The sequence below is a fragment of the Sinocyclocheilus grahami genome, unplaced genomic scaffold, assembly GCF_001515645.1.
Source record: "Sinocyclocheilus grahami isolate Dianchi unplaced genomic scaffold, SAMN03320097.WGS_v1.1 scaffold848.1, whole genome shotgun sequence".
NCBI classification, from domain to species: Eukaryota; Metazoa; Chordata; class Actinopteri; order Cypriniformes; family Cyprinidae; genus Sinocyclocheilus; species Sinocyclocheilus grahami.
The window spans coordinates 546331-563591 of record NW_015506027.1 but is presented as its reverse complement, the minus strand read 5'-3'; the positions used below and the strand labels follow the sequence as shown (position 1 = coordinate 563591).

Genomic DNA, 17261 nt, shown 5'->3' with positions numbered 1-17261 from the left:
TGTCTATGATACCGTGCCTTCATGTATAAGTTATTATTATTTTGGTATTATTATTTGTATTATTATTATTATTATTATTATTATTCATGTGTGAAGAAAACAAAGAGATATCAATGTAAATATCAACTGACCAGAATATATATATATATATATATATTTTTTTTTTTTTGTCATTTTAAAATTATGCTCAACTTTTACTACAAGTTTAAAATTAACAAGACAAAGGAGTTGGCCATTTTATTTCAAAAATAAAAACAAGAATTTCCACTCCTGTCATTTCCACCACAAAATATCCGTTGAGATGTGGTGACACTGAGAGGGAAGTTGTATGTCCACTGTTGGACATCAGATTAAACAAACTAGTGAGAGTGTGAACAGTGTTTTCAAGAGAGTTTGTTTTCTTGAACTCCATAAGGCTAAAAGTGCACAGTTAAATAAACAACCAGTAAATGGCCTGCCACCCACAACCATAGCTTTGAGTCTTCCAAGGGTAAGCACCACTCGCACAGTGTAAAATAATCTAGTTTCTTTCTATGGTTCTGTCAAAAAAAGCATTTTGAATATGCTGAAAAAGATTTAGTTAGATGTATGCTTTTCATAGTCATGGTTTCAGTGTGCTTTAAGAGGCATAAAAGCATCAAAAGCAGCATACTTTTCCATTTTTGCATATTGATATTTTGTGTTTTATTGTGTTGTGTTTTCAAGTGTGTGTTTGGCTGCTGATAACTGTGAGCATGAGTATGCATTTTGCATACAGTATGTGTGTGTGGCCTGGTATCACCTCCTGCTCGAGTCTCTGTTCCACTTACAAGTTTGTGTTACATGACTGTCTTTTTTTTTTCATCTGAGCTTCTCACATCAAACTCATTCCCTTTCCCCCTACTGAAGTGCTTCTCATGGGTTCCCATAAAGACGAGCATCGCTTCCAGACTCTGATAGATGAATAGCTTTCCATGTATTATCACTGCATTAGCTGTGGAGACCATTTAATGTGATGGCCTCTGTCCCACCTCCAAAGAGTCATCCCCAGCTTTGATATGCTAATGGTATGAATTATGGGTAATATGTAAATGCTGAGTTATGTAAATGATATGTTATTTTTGGCTTGGTTTCAAACTCACCTCCATGACAAACAAGGGGAGTGCTTTTTGTTTCTGATTTTAGACGGCTCAGAAAAAGATGTGAGCTCTTTATGCAATACGCTGGGAGACAAATGCTTGTAATTACTGTATGTGTGCGTCAGCATAAGTGTATAATTGTGGTAATTGCAATTTGTGTTTGTGTGGGTGATCGTGTGTAAGGCAGGAGCTTCAGCAGTCATGAATACGTAGCTCCATTTAAATGTGGCACACACATTGTTTTTAACCCTACTTGTGTTATTAACTCCTGCTAAATACCACTCAAAATACACAGACCAGTTTTAATTGAGCTGGAAATGGATTTAATGCTGATTTAGAATTAATCTGTTTGTTGAACAGAAGTACCTAATTGAACCTATATGCAAATAGTGAATATAATTATATCTTAGTGTGTATTCTTCTATATAAAAATACTTTACAGTAAGTTTGTACACTAAAAAATGGTGTAGGATTGCTGGTAAATTTCACTAATTACAATGAAAGAGCAAGTAACATTGAATTTAATAAGTAAAATAAAAATGACATTTTGAAGTTAGTTTAGTTTGAGAGCCACTTGACCACAGCACTTAGTATTATTCCTTCAACGTTTCTTTTAACATCTTTTTCTCAAATCTCATTTTTAGATTACATGTGCCATTTAGTTTTTAAATACTGTGTTGCATGGTTTTTTGAAAGAACATTAGTTTGAAAATCTTTTTGAGAGTAAGTTTGAAAACAAGGTTGATGGCATTGTAACATTTATCTGCATAATGCATTGTGATTTAGTCTTTTTTCTTTCAAACTATAAATCCAATTCATATCTGTTGATCTTGATAATAGCCGTCAATCTTAAAATATATCTTTTAAATCACTATTTATGTTGGTATAATCAAATTAAATTCTAGCTAACTATAGTTTGTTACAGTAGTGTGCAATATATAAAACATATACATATTACATATATATTTAATACGTTTGGTTTGTTATTCCCTTTGAACTTTTTTTTCAAACAGCTGTAGTCGATATTTTGATTGCACTATTGAATAGTTGTGAATCAGATCATTTTGAATATTCTAAATTCACACCCCTAACCTATAGCTGTCTTTATACTCCAAAGATGGTGTCACATTATGTGATCTTAATGCATTAGCAATGTTTAAAGCAGATCTGATGTGGCATTTCATTTATACAGAACCAAAGCCTAAATCCTACAATAAGCTCTGGTATTTCCTCCAGGAAATGCAAATCTAGGGTTTCACAGTTTTTTTTATAAGATTAGGCTTGATCTAGACAGGTGGATGTTTTAAAATGATTCATATCCTTATAAAGCTCACATTAGCGGGTGTTTTGTGACATACACCTTCTTAACTTCCTCTCTCCAGAGGTTGTGTCTCACATTTTCCCCTGCGCCACCCAAATTTGCCGCGGCCATCATCTGCCACACCAGGGCCATGGCTCGGGGGTTAGAGGTCACATTAGCGCAGCGGATAATTAAACCGGTGGTGGCACCTCGTCTCCCCAGCACTGGGCTTTTCCTACACCTGTCACCGTTAATTGACCATTATGCATATATGAATCTACATTATTATAATCTCATCGGTCAGTCTCAGAAATGTTCAGTGTGGCGAGAGGTCATTTTATGGAGAAAGAGACTGAAGGATGAATAGATTGTGCGTAGAGAGAGGGGGAATAGAGGAGGTTTGCATGCCCATCTTGAAGCACTTCCCTTGAGGTGTGAGAGGAGGAGGAGGAAGACCCTGCAGCTGAGGCAGATGTTTGCTCTGTAGGCATTGCTGGCTGACCCTCTGTCAGCCACTGGAGGTACATGAGACGGGCACACTGACTAATTAATGTGATGAGGTTAAAGTAATAAGTTCTGACTGATGAGATACGTGCGTGTGTGTCATGCATAGGCATGCATATATATGCTTGTGCTTTTGAGCGCATGTGACAGAGATGAAATTACTCATAAGGATATGGTGTCTGAATTAATCTGTGTACGCTTCTGTCTTGTGTACTTTTTTAATTTATGTTTAGGGTTGGCCTTACCTTTGTCATGTCATGTCTTGGGTTCTATTGGAATAAACTATGGGTTTCAGGGGCAGCAACTAGACTAATAAATCTCCCTAATTGTTACCAATCTACACTAAACATAGTAATACAACAAAACTATTACTCACAACACATTTAAGGACGATGTCTGTGTGTGTGTGTGTGTGTGTGTGTGTGTGTGTTTGTTTGTTTGTTTGTGTGTGTGTGTGTGTGTGTGTGTGTGTGTTTTCCCTCATTATAATTAATAACGACGTCTATACTAAAATGCCTGTATACAAGTTTTTGTATCCAGGTGTTAATTAACTGCTATGATAGACTACAGAGAGAGAGAGAGAGAGAGAGAGACAGAGAATTTATAATAGAAATAGAAATTAAGTTATTTATTTAAGTGTCTTTACTGGCACTTTTGAGCTATTTAATAAATAAAAAGGTACTCACACAATTCAACAGTATATATTTTTAAATGGTATTGCTGCAAAGCTAATTTGCATGTGAAAATATGAAAACACTGGGTTCACTAGAAGTTTGCCACAGTGGATTGTCTGAAAAAAAATTTAAAGTACAGTTTTTGCAATTCTAAAACAGCGTATAAGTCAATATTTATACCAATGCATTTTCTTTGAAGATACAGTAGGATACAAAATCTCCCAATTTACCATTGCTAAAGTCTACGTTAGCTTAAATCTAATTAGTTATTGGTTAGTAAGCATTTTGTGGGATGCACAGCCTCACCATCATAGCATCATTGGTCACTTCCAGAACAGACACTGTCAGGTATCATCCAGAAACTATAATGTGACACAAAGTAGAAATTGTTCCTATAAGTTTTTTTTCACACTATGTACAGTAGATGTTTTAATTAATCTTACTATTTATGCTTCTACAATAGCATTTGATAGTAAATGGTGAGGTTATGTGACTGGAGATATTTAAAGGACTAACAGTACATTGCATTGATGGATCACAAGGCAGTCACCTAACAGGAGAAAAAAAACTTGCTGTTTGTTTGCACCAGTCATAACAATACACTGTAAAATGCTTGAGTAATGCAACACTGTGTGAGACTATAATAGATATTGACTTTTTTCCAACAGGGTTAGAAAAGTCGACCTATATGCAGAAAAATCCTATCCACTCCCTTCCGACAACTAAATTGTCTGTTTTTGTTTTGCTCAGTACACAAAATAATCACTGGAAGAGCTCCTATAATTAAACTAATATTCTAGGTTAAATACAATTTAAGTGTGTAATTGCAGAAATAATGATTGTTTCCAAGCAGCTCCCCCATCTATCATTGGTCAGATAAACAGATAGCCCCGCCCAAAACTCACACCATCGGTTCAAACAGTAGCTGGCAATTATTCACTAGAAGTCTGTGGCAGACAGTGGTTGCTATATAGACTTTTAAGTGCATTTCTGTCAACTTACTGTTTACAACTTAAGGAGCCAATATTATTGAGCCAACATTATTTTGTTTCATGCTACAGATGCTGTCGCTAAAATGTAACTCTTGAATATTATTTAACATACATTCATAAAGGACATTAATACATTTGGGACACACAGTTTAGAGGGAATAGCCCATTATACAGCATTAAACACATTTGTAAAGAAAGCAGATGGAGTATCTTATTAGGCTCATCATCATAAAAATTATATTTAATGCATAGCCAAAGGCAAACTATTGTATGCTTTGCCATTAGGGAGAGAATACAACACTCACTAGTAAAAACTAGTACAAAGGCTAGAGTCACAATCTCAATGTTTTGCGACACAAAAGTTATGAATGATTAGTCCAAGAGGCAAATGTGTATTAAAAGGATAAAAACAAGGTAAAAGGATGTGCTTTGAAACCGTTTACAACAGGAGGCCAGTGGATTTGCAGCAGATAGGTGGTCCAGATGTTTGGTATGTAAATAATTATATTTTATAAAAAAGCTGCAATGTAATAAACTGTTGTGATTGATATGTTATGATATTAATAAGGATCATATACCTGAACAACTAAAACTCATTGTACACGTGCAAATAGTATTTTTCATGAAGCATTCATTTGCACCAGTGGTCACCAGCCTTTTTAAACCCAAGATCATTGACCTTGGCCTTTATGAAAGACAAGATTTACCTATTGAAGAATTTAACATCTAAAACATTACGTACATTTGCACAGGCTGCAAAATAAACCTCTGATGACTTAAAATGTTAATTGCTACTATGCAGAATAAGAATACTTGCACAGTGAGTGGTTGATCAAACCCAGCGGTCGTCATGGAAACACACTGACTCTAAGCATTTAAAATAGGAAGATGCTAAATGAAGATTGTCAGAGTAAGCGACACTTTAGTTTCAAACCCCACTTCCCCCCGCCAAAACATTTACGGCAAGCTGCTCCATGCAGTTGTAGGAAAGTCAGGCAAATGTGATTGCACCAGTCATTGCGTTATTCCGCAACATCACATTAGTTACCCTGCGACACAGATGACCCTGAAAATAAATGTTTAGCAGCTTTTAAATGTCACATCTCAGTTAGTCATGTTCGGCATTTTTGTACAATACCAGAGTCCTTTTGCGGCTACTACGGCGTGTCTTCTGGGAAGACTTGTGTAATGTGTCAGGGAAATTATAATAGGCTCGAGAACATCAAGGTCTCAGAGTAAACGTTGTCGCATGAAGCCTTGAAAACAAGTCTACGGGAAGTTCAGTAGATACTGAAACTTTAAATTAAAAGCTCAGTGTGTGTGTATTCTGAGGGTGTGATCCCAAGATAAGAGGGTGTTTCTGGATGACTGATCTGGAGAGGAACAGTGCTGGCGGTGTGGTGTAATTGGAGGTGCCCCTCTTTTGAGGAGGTTAACACACTTTGATTAATCTCTGATTAGCTTCTCATTCAGCTAAACAGCAGCTGCCACTGCCTCACTCTTTAATATGTTTATTACTTACACACTGACTTCTCCCACGCACATACACACAGCCTTTTGGAAACCGTATTGTGCTTTTAAGGAACCCAAAACTGTCTTCTCTATACCCAGAACAAAAGATCTACAAAATAATGTAAACACCTGGGAAATAATTTAAGGTGTTTTACCACGATTTGCCTTTAATACAGGTTCTTAGAATATACAACCTCTGAAAAGTCACCAGTTAAAACTTGTCTAGCAGAACATCTGCCAATTTCATTAGAGATGTTGGAGGAGGGAATCTGTGTCTTACTGGAATCTGCCCGGTTTCACAGACAGGATTTAGGTTAAACCAGGATTATGCCAGTTCAGTTAGGACGTTTAAGTAGCTTTTATAAATATGCCTTAGATAAAAACATAACTGGTGTGTATCTTGAGGCAAAACAAAAAATCTGACATATTTTAAGATCACTCGATGCCAGTTTCTTTCAGTTTAAATAGTCCAGACATGCAGACATTTAGTCTGGGACTAGGCTTAAGCCTTGTCTATGAAACCGGGCGATAAGACAACAATAATAAGAAAATAATAATAATAATAAGCTAACACTTTAGCTTAGGGAATATTATGCACTTTTAACTAGTTGCTTATTAGCATTCATTACCAGTATATTGGCTGTTTATTAGTATTTATAAAGCACATATTAATACCTTATTCTGCATGACCATATTCTAGATCTTTTAATACTACTTCATACGTAAACTTAACATCTACCTTACAAACTATTAATAAGCAGCAAATTGGGAGTTTATTGCGGGAAAACCCTTAGTTAATAGTGAATATGTGTTCCAAAAATAAGTGTTACCAAAAGTAATCGCAACACTTTTTTTTCATATTAGTGGGAAGTCGTGGCCTAATGGTTAGAGAGTCGGACTCATAACCCAAATGTTGTGGGTTCGAGTCTCGTACCGGCAGGGATTGTAGGTGGGTGGGAGTGAATGTACAGCGCTCTCTCCCACCTTCAATACCACGACTGAGGTGCCCTTGAGCAAGGCACCGAACCCCCAACTGCTCCCCGGGCGCCGCAGCATAAATGGCTGCCCACTGCTCTGGGTGTGTGTTCACGGTGTGTGTTCACTGCTGTGTGTGTGCACTTTGGATGGGTAAATGCAGAGCACTAATTCCGAGTATGGGTCACCATACTTGGCCACATGTCACTTCACTTTTCTTTTCTTTTTTTTTTTTACCCAGTAATAATGGGTGTTCACAATATTTTGTCCAGCCTATGCATATTATAACATTGAGAAATATTTAGCCACCTCAAAAACTTAATACAAATTTAATACATTTAAAACATTAAACTTAATAAATTTTTGATAAGATGGTTCTTTTATGTGCTGCAATCAAACACCAGAACCTCGTCTGAATGTTTACGAACAGTATATCACTGCTTGCATAGTCTTTTTTTACCCCATAACTGAAGAATGAAAAAGAACTTTGCCAAGAACTTTTGAGTATATCAGGGCCTTGAGAGTAAAGGATCAATAAGTTTTCCATTTGCAAGGTTTTTTTTTTCACTATATGAAATCTTGTAAAAACATCTTGTAAAATATTCTTCATATGAACAGCTCGTCAAATGCTAGCTTTGACATTTGAAAATTTTAAATAGATTTGTTTAGTTTCTATGGATCTAAAAAATAAAACATATACAACATCAATTCAATTTTATAAACTTGTTAAATGTAGGTTATAATTTTACAACCAGATGTTAAAGAGTTATTCACCACAATCTAAAAAAAGGCTGAAGATGGGATTTCCTGACTTTCTAGGATGCATTAAAGATTGCATTTGTCATAGCAGTGCATAAATGAAAGTGATTTTACATATGCATGCTAATTCCAGCAAATTTTCTGGGAGCATGCAGTATTATACAGTAGATGATTTATTTTATTTCCCTTGATGAAATCAGCTGTTTTCTTCTCTCTTTCTCTCTCTCTCTCTCTCTCTCTCCTCAATAGTGCAATGTTTATGGCTTCATTGACTAATCTTTAAAATCACCTTATAATGTGATTCAGCAGGTTATCAAATGTTGGGCACTATCTCATCTAAGGGACAAAGCAGCTTACTCAGCATGTTTTATAAGCATTTAAGTAGCGATTATTGTTTCATTCATTAGTGATGAATTTAAGATGGCTGTTTGGGATTAGCTCTTAGATCAAGGTTCTTGAAAAGTGATTTTCACCAACGGCTTAATCCCATTATAGAATACCATTGCAGCATACTAATTAAATTTCATCAATGTAAGCATTATTCAGCTCATTAAGAGAGTGACACTCACTGTGCTTTTGTTTTTCTGTTTTTACAGTTATCTGTCTTGTTGGACTTGGTTTAGTGGTGTTCTTCTTTAGCTTTCTTCTGTCCATCTTCAGATCAAAATATCATGGTTATCCTTACAGGTAAGATTTACCTTTAAGTTAAGATCTATTACTGTTCAAACTCACTCTTGTTGCACTTAAGTATCTGTTCTTGTGTTAACTGAAATTATGCTAAATAAACAGTAACTGTTTATTACCTTTGTTGTCCCACAAACAAAACAATTAGTTTACAATACCTAACTAATTACAATTAGTTGAAAGTTTACCAGACAAAACTTGAGCACTGAATTAAACAATTAAATGTTAAGCTAGCAAAAGATATATGATTCGCTTCATATACCCACCCTGAGTTATTGTACCTATTTGCAAAGTACTGTTTAAATGGAGCATACTTCAAGATGAATTACATCAGTAATAAACAATTTCATCTGCTTGGAACTGCTAAATGTCAATTTGGTCAACTTTACAATTCAAACAATGAACAATTATTATTTTTGTTAGAATAACCTCTTTTTAACAAACTACAAGATGCACATTCACACATTTAAACGGTTGCTGATCCCATAGACATTACTTAAAAGTCAATTTCTGTAAATGGCACAATTTTTTTGGAAGGTAAAAATGTATTACTATTATTGCTATGGTAATATGGAACAGCAGAGATAGTGATTTGATTTTGATTAAGTGATTTGAATCATTTGATTCCATTTGCAAAAAAGAAAAGTTTCACTCACTGATTTGTTCATTGACTTGCTCATGGATTTGTTCAGTGATTCATATTTCAGTTAAAATCAATAACCAATTTCAATCATAACCACAAACAGTTTCTTTAATTTTTAAAATGTGTATATTAGTGTTGTCAAAAGACCCGGTACTTCGGTACCAAGTCGGTACTAAAAAAATGAAAACATTACGGTACCAGATTTTTTTATAATACCGGTAGTACTGAGTACCTGGTCAACCCGGTTCTTGATGCGCTATCCGAAATGTGCGCAGATGCGCATGGCGACCTCAAAATGAGGAAACACATTAAACTAACAAAACACTTTAAAGACAGACACCCGGATCAAATGAAAGAGTTCAAGCAGGTAAGTTTCATTTCATCCTATACATTGATTTATTTGTGGCTGCCCGCCACAATATCAAAACTCACCGCCACAAATAGATTTTCCAAAAGGCTTTGACTTCATTAAATAAACATGAGCACTGCACGTGTCAAAGTTGAAACCCGGTGCGGGTGTTTTTATATCACTGTATTTCTGAAGGAATCCGACTGTCTTCAGAAAATTATGGATGCCATTTTCATTTCATCTTGCATGTAATGCCTGAGCAGCGTTTGTGAGCGCAGCGCTTATTTGATTACAGCTGTTACTGGGGATACCTCTATCTCTCTCACTCTGCAAGTGTCTCCTGCTGGCAGAGAATGAATTTGCATATAGGCTATATGCCGCCACAAATAGAGTGCAAGTCTGTGGGAAACACCGCTTCTGTTATCAGTATTATTCAATATTTTAATTTGAATGTCGGATTGAAATGAACATCGCTGTTATTAGTAATATAATGAGCATTAGAATGAAGTTTCTTTATTAACCCTTTAATGCTCCTATAATTTTATTAGGGTAAAAAAAACAGGAGGACATGATGATATTTACTATTTTTACACACCAGAGGATTTTAAATGAATTGTGAATCTAAAATATGCATGTTAGAGAATGTACAAATGGTTAACATTGTTTGTGTCATACCAGTCAGAAAAGCAGTTCTGGGCTTTTTATTTTTATTTTTTAGCTAACTTAGTTGTTATTCTTGGCTGAGTAACTCTAGAAGGTTTTAAAAGCCCTTTAAAATTAAATATGTACACAGTTTGGATTAAATGAAAGTATAGCACATTTTTTAAATTAGCATGTTTATGTGTTTTGCTTTGGTACCGAGAAATTTTGGTACCGTGACAACACTAGTGTGTGTGTGTATATATATATATATATATATATATATACACCAAGAAATTTAACCATGATTCAATTATGTTTTATTTAAGTTAACTTAGTTTGTTAAGATAGTCGTATCAAGGATATGTTGCTATATATTCAGTGTTTGGAGAAAAGAAAAGCCATCAAAGTCTTCACGTTTCACTGAATGAAAAATGAGTCAGTGAATAGAAGTAAACAATAATATTTTGTTTACATAACAGATTCCTTTAAAAGCACTGAAATATATTCTAACTGAAACATTCCTTTTACTTGGAGAGATTTTACTAGATAGAATACTAGCTAATGAATCAAATAAAATGCATTTAAATGTACAGTGACTGTGGTTGCTGTTGGTAATTGTAGAGACTCCAGTGAATGACCTTTTTCAGTCTAAAGAAATCTTCTCATAATGATTAGATGTTGATGTCACTTCCAGTCAGTGAACATTTCATCGTTGACACTCTTCTCTTTTTCCTTCTTACTGTTTTTCAGCTTCCTGATTAAATAAGATCATGTCGTGGAAGAAATAAGCTGCCATTCTTCTGGGGCTTTGTGTATGAATTCAACTACAGTTTGACTGTAACGCACTGCATGTGTGACCTAAGATAAATAAACTAAACTATTACCCACTGCCGTGCACTGCGTGCTCTGTCTGCGAGCGTGTGTGCATCAATTGAAGTCAAATGAAACATTTTCTTGCTTATATGACCAGTTTTCTTTTTTAATTGCAAATTGAGGATCCTGAAGGGATAAAAGTGTACGTGAGTGTGTCTGTGCGTTCATCTGTGCGTGCGTGTGTGTGTGGCTGTTATTTGTTATTGCGTTTATGATACCTCTCTTGAGGCCGTTGTGCGCGCCTCAGCAGATTGTGTCCTCTTTTTGTCCCCTTCAGTCTTTTTTTCTCCTTATCACTCGCTTTCTTTCCTTCTCTCTCTCTTTTGAAATCTGTGAAGGAATATTCAAATATTAGATTTCTTTCCCTTTTATTTTGGGTAGGTCGTGAAAGGGGTTTATAATCAACTTTATTAAAACCAACTCGGCTACCACCGATCCAATTAAATTCGTTCCAATATCAGAACTAACATATTTATTTAACTTCAAACAAGAGAACTGGGTGATAACATCCATGACATTTTTCCTGGAAGCAAAGATTTCCTTAAAGGATGTCATCTAAATTAGCTGTCATCATAGACAATCATGTCAACCCTGCCCTGAAGCTTCTAATACTCATTTATTGGTGCATTTACTTCATTAAAACTTTCATTAAAATTTTTTGTTTTATTGGTTGTCAAAGAGCATTTAATTAGTGCTTGTAAGCGCAAATAATTTATCTCACTATTTAACGTCTGTAACACAGCGTAATTTAGCCACCTAAGAAGCCTTTTTGTGTTAAGAGCAAAAATATGTTCAAATGTGCTAATACTACACTTAAATCTCGATTAATAAAATAAATTAGTTGAGCATAGTGATCAAAACATTAAAAATGTTTGCTAATGCACATGGTGTGCGGTTTATATTTTTGGAAACCGATTTAATAGAGAAATTATTATTTGTATGTGTTCATAATGATTTATAATCCACAGTAATTCCATTTTTCATGTGTCACACAAACGTAAGCACATGGTGCTGCACAGCTAGACATTATAGTGATGATGGCAGTGCTGTTGTTGACGCTCAGTTGAATTAGTAGCTTCGAGCAAATATGAAAAGAGGGTATTTGGCATCAAATCAGAACCAACAGCAGCATCACAATTGAGAAAATTCAAGCTGGCAGTAATTCCTCTTTAGCTGTCGAAGGACATTAGTGGCCACCACTCCATCCTTCATTTGAGTAGAGAAGAGATGGCAATTCAATTTGTACTTTTTTCTCCCCCCTTTTCTTTTTCTTCCCCTTCGCTAATGCCTTTAAGCAACTCCCGCTCCCCGTTCCCTCAGTGTCTTTCTCTATTTGTTGGCCCAGTGTACTTCAAAGTTGGATTTTGAAGGTAGTTGAACAGACAGAAGACAAAGGTAACTAGGACAGAGCGAGTGGACACATCAACACATGCAGGTTAAGCTGATGTTTCCACTGATGACGGGAAGCTTTAACGAGGTGTGATGCAAGTTTACAGTGTCAAATAGTTTTTGGATCATTTTTCATCTTCTCTGGAGCTATTTTTATAAATAAATAAATAATACTTGCAGCATGCGTAAGATATTATTTTCAGAGAATGCATCTATTAAAAGGGATATTGTCATTTTGTCATCATTTACTCAACCATGTGTTGTTCCAAGACTCTCTGTGGAAGATATAGTATTATTGTATAGATATATTATTACTAATAGTGTTTTTTTTTTTTTTTTGGCTAAACAGTGTTAATCAAAGGTTGATATTCAAAATATAAACATGAGGGTAAGTAAATGATGACCATTTTCATTTTAGGGTGAACTATTTTATTAAATGTAAGTGTGTTTCTTTGCCACTTTAAAAACCACAAACCTACCTTATATTAAAGATGCATTCTCTGAAAACAGGTCTTATGCTAATAAAAATCTTATGCAGTTACTGTACTTCTCAAGTGAATGTATCTTGTTTCAAGGATTTTCAGATAATAGAAAAACAAGTAAAACTGCACACTATATGATTTATAATAGTCCTTTATGATTGGGATCTCAGCTGTCAATAATATGACAAAAAGTCAAGATTCGTTAATAGCAAAAAGATTTACATCAGTTTTACGTCATCATTTGGTGACATGTTTGGTTATGGTCATGGCTTGTATTGAAAAGAAACATAGAGGAAAAAGTGGATGTGTGTGGAGAAAGTGTTGGTTGTTGTCGCTCTAATTGTGTCATTAGGTTCTGTGTTCCTAATGGTATTGATTTGACGGTCGTCGTAGGAGAAGCCAAAGGTAAATTTTAATGGTCATTATGTGTCTGTTGACAAACAAGTCAAACTAGTGGACAAAGACTACAGATTTTGATCTATGATCAGAGAAATATTTTAGGATTTGCAAAATATGTTTCATATGGCCAAATTGTGGTCATTTAAAGAAACAAAAATATTACATTTCACACTACTTAGCAGTTTACAGTGACAAGGTGACACGATTCATTTATTTCCAGAAAGTTTGCATAAAACTATGCAAATAAGTAGTAGCAATACACCAACCAATGGAAGTGCAGATATTTTGTCTCTCATAGTTGAGGTATACCTATGTTGAAAATTACAGGCCTCTCTCATCTTTTTAAGTGGGAGAACTTGCACAATTGGTGGCTGACTAAATACTTTTTTGCCCCACTGTACATCAGTAATAGCAGGAACGCCTGCTAAAACACCTAAAAAAATAAAAAGTTAATAGTGGTTTGCTATGGTAAAGCAACCAAAAGTTGTTTATTTGCAATGAGTATTCAATTGTACACAAAAGAGCAATTACATGTGATAATTACCAATGGAAGCAGAAGGCGGAGCTCATGTCATACCGCAGTCGAGTAGCTGTACAGTGCCTGTCAGTGTGAACGGCTCTTATCGTGAAAGAGGTTTCAAGAGGATTTATCTCACATCCCTCAATCAAGTCGCATCTGGTTCAGACATGGACGTTGCATCACATGAGCATTACGATGCAGGTGATACATAACCTCAATAAAAGCCTAGAAGATATTAACTCATTATGGTTTAATTTTGTCACAGTAGGTGGTGTCACACAGCAGAGAGGAATTCTCAGGATGAAACTCTAATAGCTGCCAGCACACTGTCATCTTACTTTCAGTACTTATCCTCAAGGGGATAACTGGATTTAAAAAAAATACAATTGCGGGACTCATAAACACAATTTGCATTTCCCTCTCATGTCCTCCGAAAATAACTTGAGGAAGTAACATTTAATTGCAAGGCTTGTTATATATTTATATATTTCCCTTTTTACACTGCAAATAACAGGATGTTTTGAAGTTTCAAAGAGTGTAATTATATAGGTACACACGCACGCACACACTTCCCCAAATCAAAGGGGACTTCAGACGCTGAGACCCTTGGCTAACTGATGTTTTGCTGGACTTCCAAGTTATAATAAACCAGGCTCTGAGCAAAACTGCATGCGTTTTATAGAGCATTTCAGTTTTTAGTACTATACAAAAAAATTGGTGTTTTAAGCCGTGGGTTCCCTCGGGAACTTCCTAATGATGTTTCGGGATTTATGTATAAAATAATGCCTCTATTTAACATTACTTGAACAGATTTTCACGTTTTTGTTTCATGCATTTCATACTTCAAACATGAATTTTACAGGGGTCCTATTATGCTTTTTCACTTTTTTAATTTTAGTCAGTGTGTAGTGTGTATGTTTGGGTATAAAAAAGATCTTCAAACTTACAAATCTCAAAGTCCACTCCAAAGGGAGATATTTCGTTTTGAAAAAAATCAATTTTCAAGAACTACAACGAACGACTCGTTTGGACTACAGCGTTTGTTTTCCGGGTTTTGTGATATCACAAAGCGGCCCATTAGAATATCATTAAAATAATTCTCGCCTATGGAAATTCGAATGGTTGGGGGGTGGGGAGGGGAGGGGCCAGGTCGTGGTTAGAACGCTTGGTTGAGTGCATCAGACAAGACTACAAGGAAGAAAAAGTGCTGCTGTAGCCTCAAGTTTTCGCAAGTTATTACACATGCACCTGAATAATTATGTATGTAAATATGTATGTTACAATTATGAAAACGTTTTTATAATAAATTGCTGACAGTACAATACTGGACAATTGTGTAATCTGCGGAATTTACACTTCAATTATGAGACTACAGTGTTTCCAATACATTGAGTGCGGGTGTTTTTATATCACTTTTGAAGGAAACCGACTGTCTTCTGAAAATTGGATCTCATTTTAATTTAATCTTGCATGTAATGTCTGATAAAGCAGTGTTTTTTTTTAAACGGAGCGCTGCTTTGTGTACTGCCATTACTGGGGAAACCTTGATCTCTACGATCTCTACCACTCCAACAGCGCCTCCTGCTGGCAGAGAATGAGTTTTCCTATATATGCCGCCTGGGAAACACTAGACTATGGTATAAATAAATTCAACTGTATAACAGTTTCACTGCAATTCATGTTATAATGTTAGAATTAAATAACAATAAATATAATACATATGCACTTAAAGTTGTAAAACAAAATATGTGTTAACCTTCTGGGTTAGTCTACAAATTTGCATGACTGAACAGCTCTGTTTAGTATGTATTATTAAGATGTAATATTAAAGCTGAAGTGCGTAATTATGTAATTAAGCTGAGATCCAAGCATAGCATAAAAATATACCTTGGTATAATAGTACAAAACTTGGAGGATTTTGTGATACTTGCTTTGTGAACACACACACAGAAATGTGGACAGGATTTGAACAGACAAAATTGTCTTAAATAATTGTTGCACTGTACTGTTCGGTGTCAAACAATGCCATAGGAAATTAATGGAAAATGTAAAAAACAAATAGACCCCACTCACAAAAATGTACACAACAGAAATGAACTGGTGAGACTGTAACAGAGCAAATTCTAAGAATTTGTACATATACAAAATGCAAAACCTAATAAAATAAGTAATTATGCATGGAAACACTGTTCTCAGTGACTAGGGAATACACAGTATTGTGTATAGGGATATACATGCATCTAGTGTTACACACTGACATTATTTTTTTATTTATGAAAACAAGATGGCACTAATTCATTCAATGGATTTTAAATACATTAGCTATATTTTTTACTCGTACTGTATACTGAATTCATTCAAAAATAGTATGAGATGTTTTTTTAATTATTTAATATATCCATAATTTAGATGTAAATATTGTTTTAAGAAATACCCTCAGAATACTAATTATTAAAGAAAAAAGCATTACTGAAATAAAATATATATGTTCATTCCAAACATAAAATTAAAAATTTACATAAAAACCTAAACGAATGATAGGATTAGCATAAAATGTCTATGATATGTATATAATTACCACTTGTACTGCAGTGTAACATCTTCGGCCAGTCTCATAAACTGATTATCTGAATAATATTTACCAACTTAACTGGCTAAATTACCTAATATTGACAGTTTTCACATACCGGAATTTACACTTCAATTATGAGACTACAGTGTTTCCAATACATTGAGTGCGGGTGTTTTTATATCACTTTTGAAGGAAACCGACTGTCTTCTGAAAATTGGATCTCATTTTAATTTAATCTTGCATGTAATGTCTGATAAAGCAGTGTTTTTTTTTAAACGGAGCGCTGCTTTGTGTACTGCCATTACTGGGGAAACCTTGATCTCTACGATCTCTACCACTCCAACAGCGCCTCCTGCTGGCAGAGAATGAGTTTTCCTATATATGCCGCCTGGGAAACACTAGACTATGGTATAAATAAATTCAACTGTATAACAGTTTCACTGCAATTCATGTTATAATGTTAGAATTAAATAACAATAAATATAATACATATGCACTTAAAGTTGTAAAACAAAATATGTGTTAACCTTCTGGGTTAGTCTACAAATTTGCATGACTGAACAGCTCTGTTTAGTATGTATTATTAAGATGTAATATTAAAGCTGAAGTGCGTAATTATGTAATTAAGCTGAGATCCAAGCATAGCATAAAAATATACCTTGGTATAATAGTACAAAACTTGGAGGATTTTGTGATACTTGCTTTGTGAACACACACACAGAAATGTGGACAGGATTTGAACAGACAAAATTGTCTTAAATAATTGTTGCACTGTACTGTTCGGTGTCAAACAATGCCATAGGAAATTAATGGAAAATGTAAAAAACAAATAGACCCCACTCACAAAAATGTACACAACAGAAATGAACTGGTG

At 34.9% G+C, this 17261-nt stretch overlaps 1 protein-coding gene across 1 annotated transcript in view; it reads left to right on the top strand.

The window, feature by feature from the left end:
* The window catches only part of tusc3 (tumor suppressor candidate 3), a 53120-nt gene extending 42086 nt beyond the window's left edge, over nucleotides 1-11034 (top strand). Inside the window, exons 8-9 of the mRNA XM_016247688.1 lie at nucleotides 8431-8521; nucleotides 10903-11034. Coding sequence (XP_016103174.1) covers nucleotides 8431-8521; nucleotides 10903-10918 — 107 coding nt within the window. The 3' untranslated portion in view covers nucleotides 10919-11034. The remainder of the gene's footprint in view (nucleotides 1-8430; nucleotides 8522-10902) is intronic.
* The last annotated feature ends 6227 nt before the right edge of the window (nucleotides 11035-17261 follow it).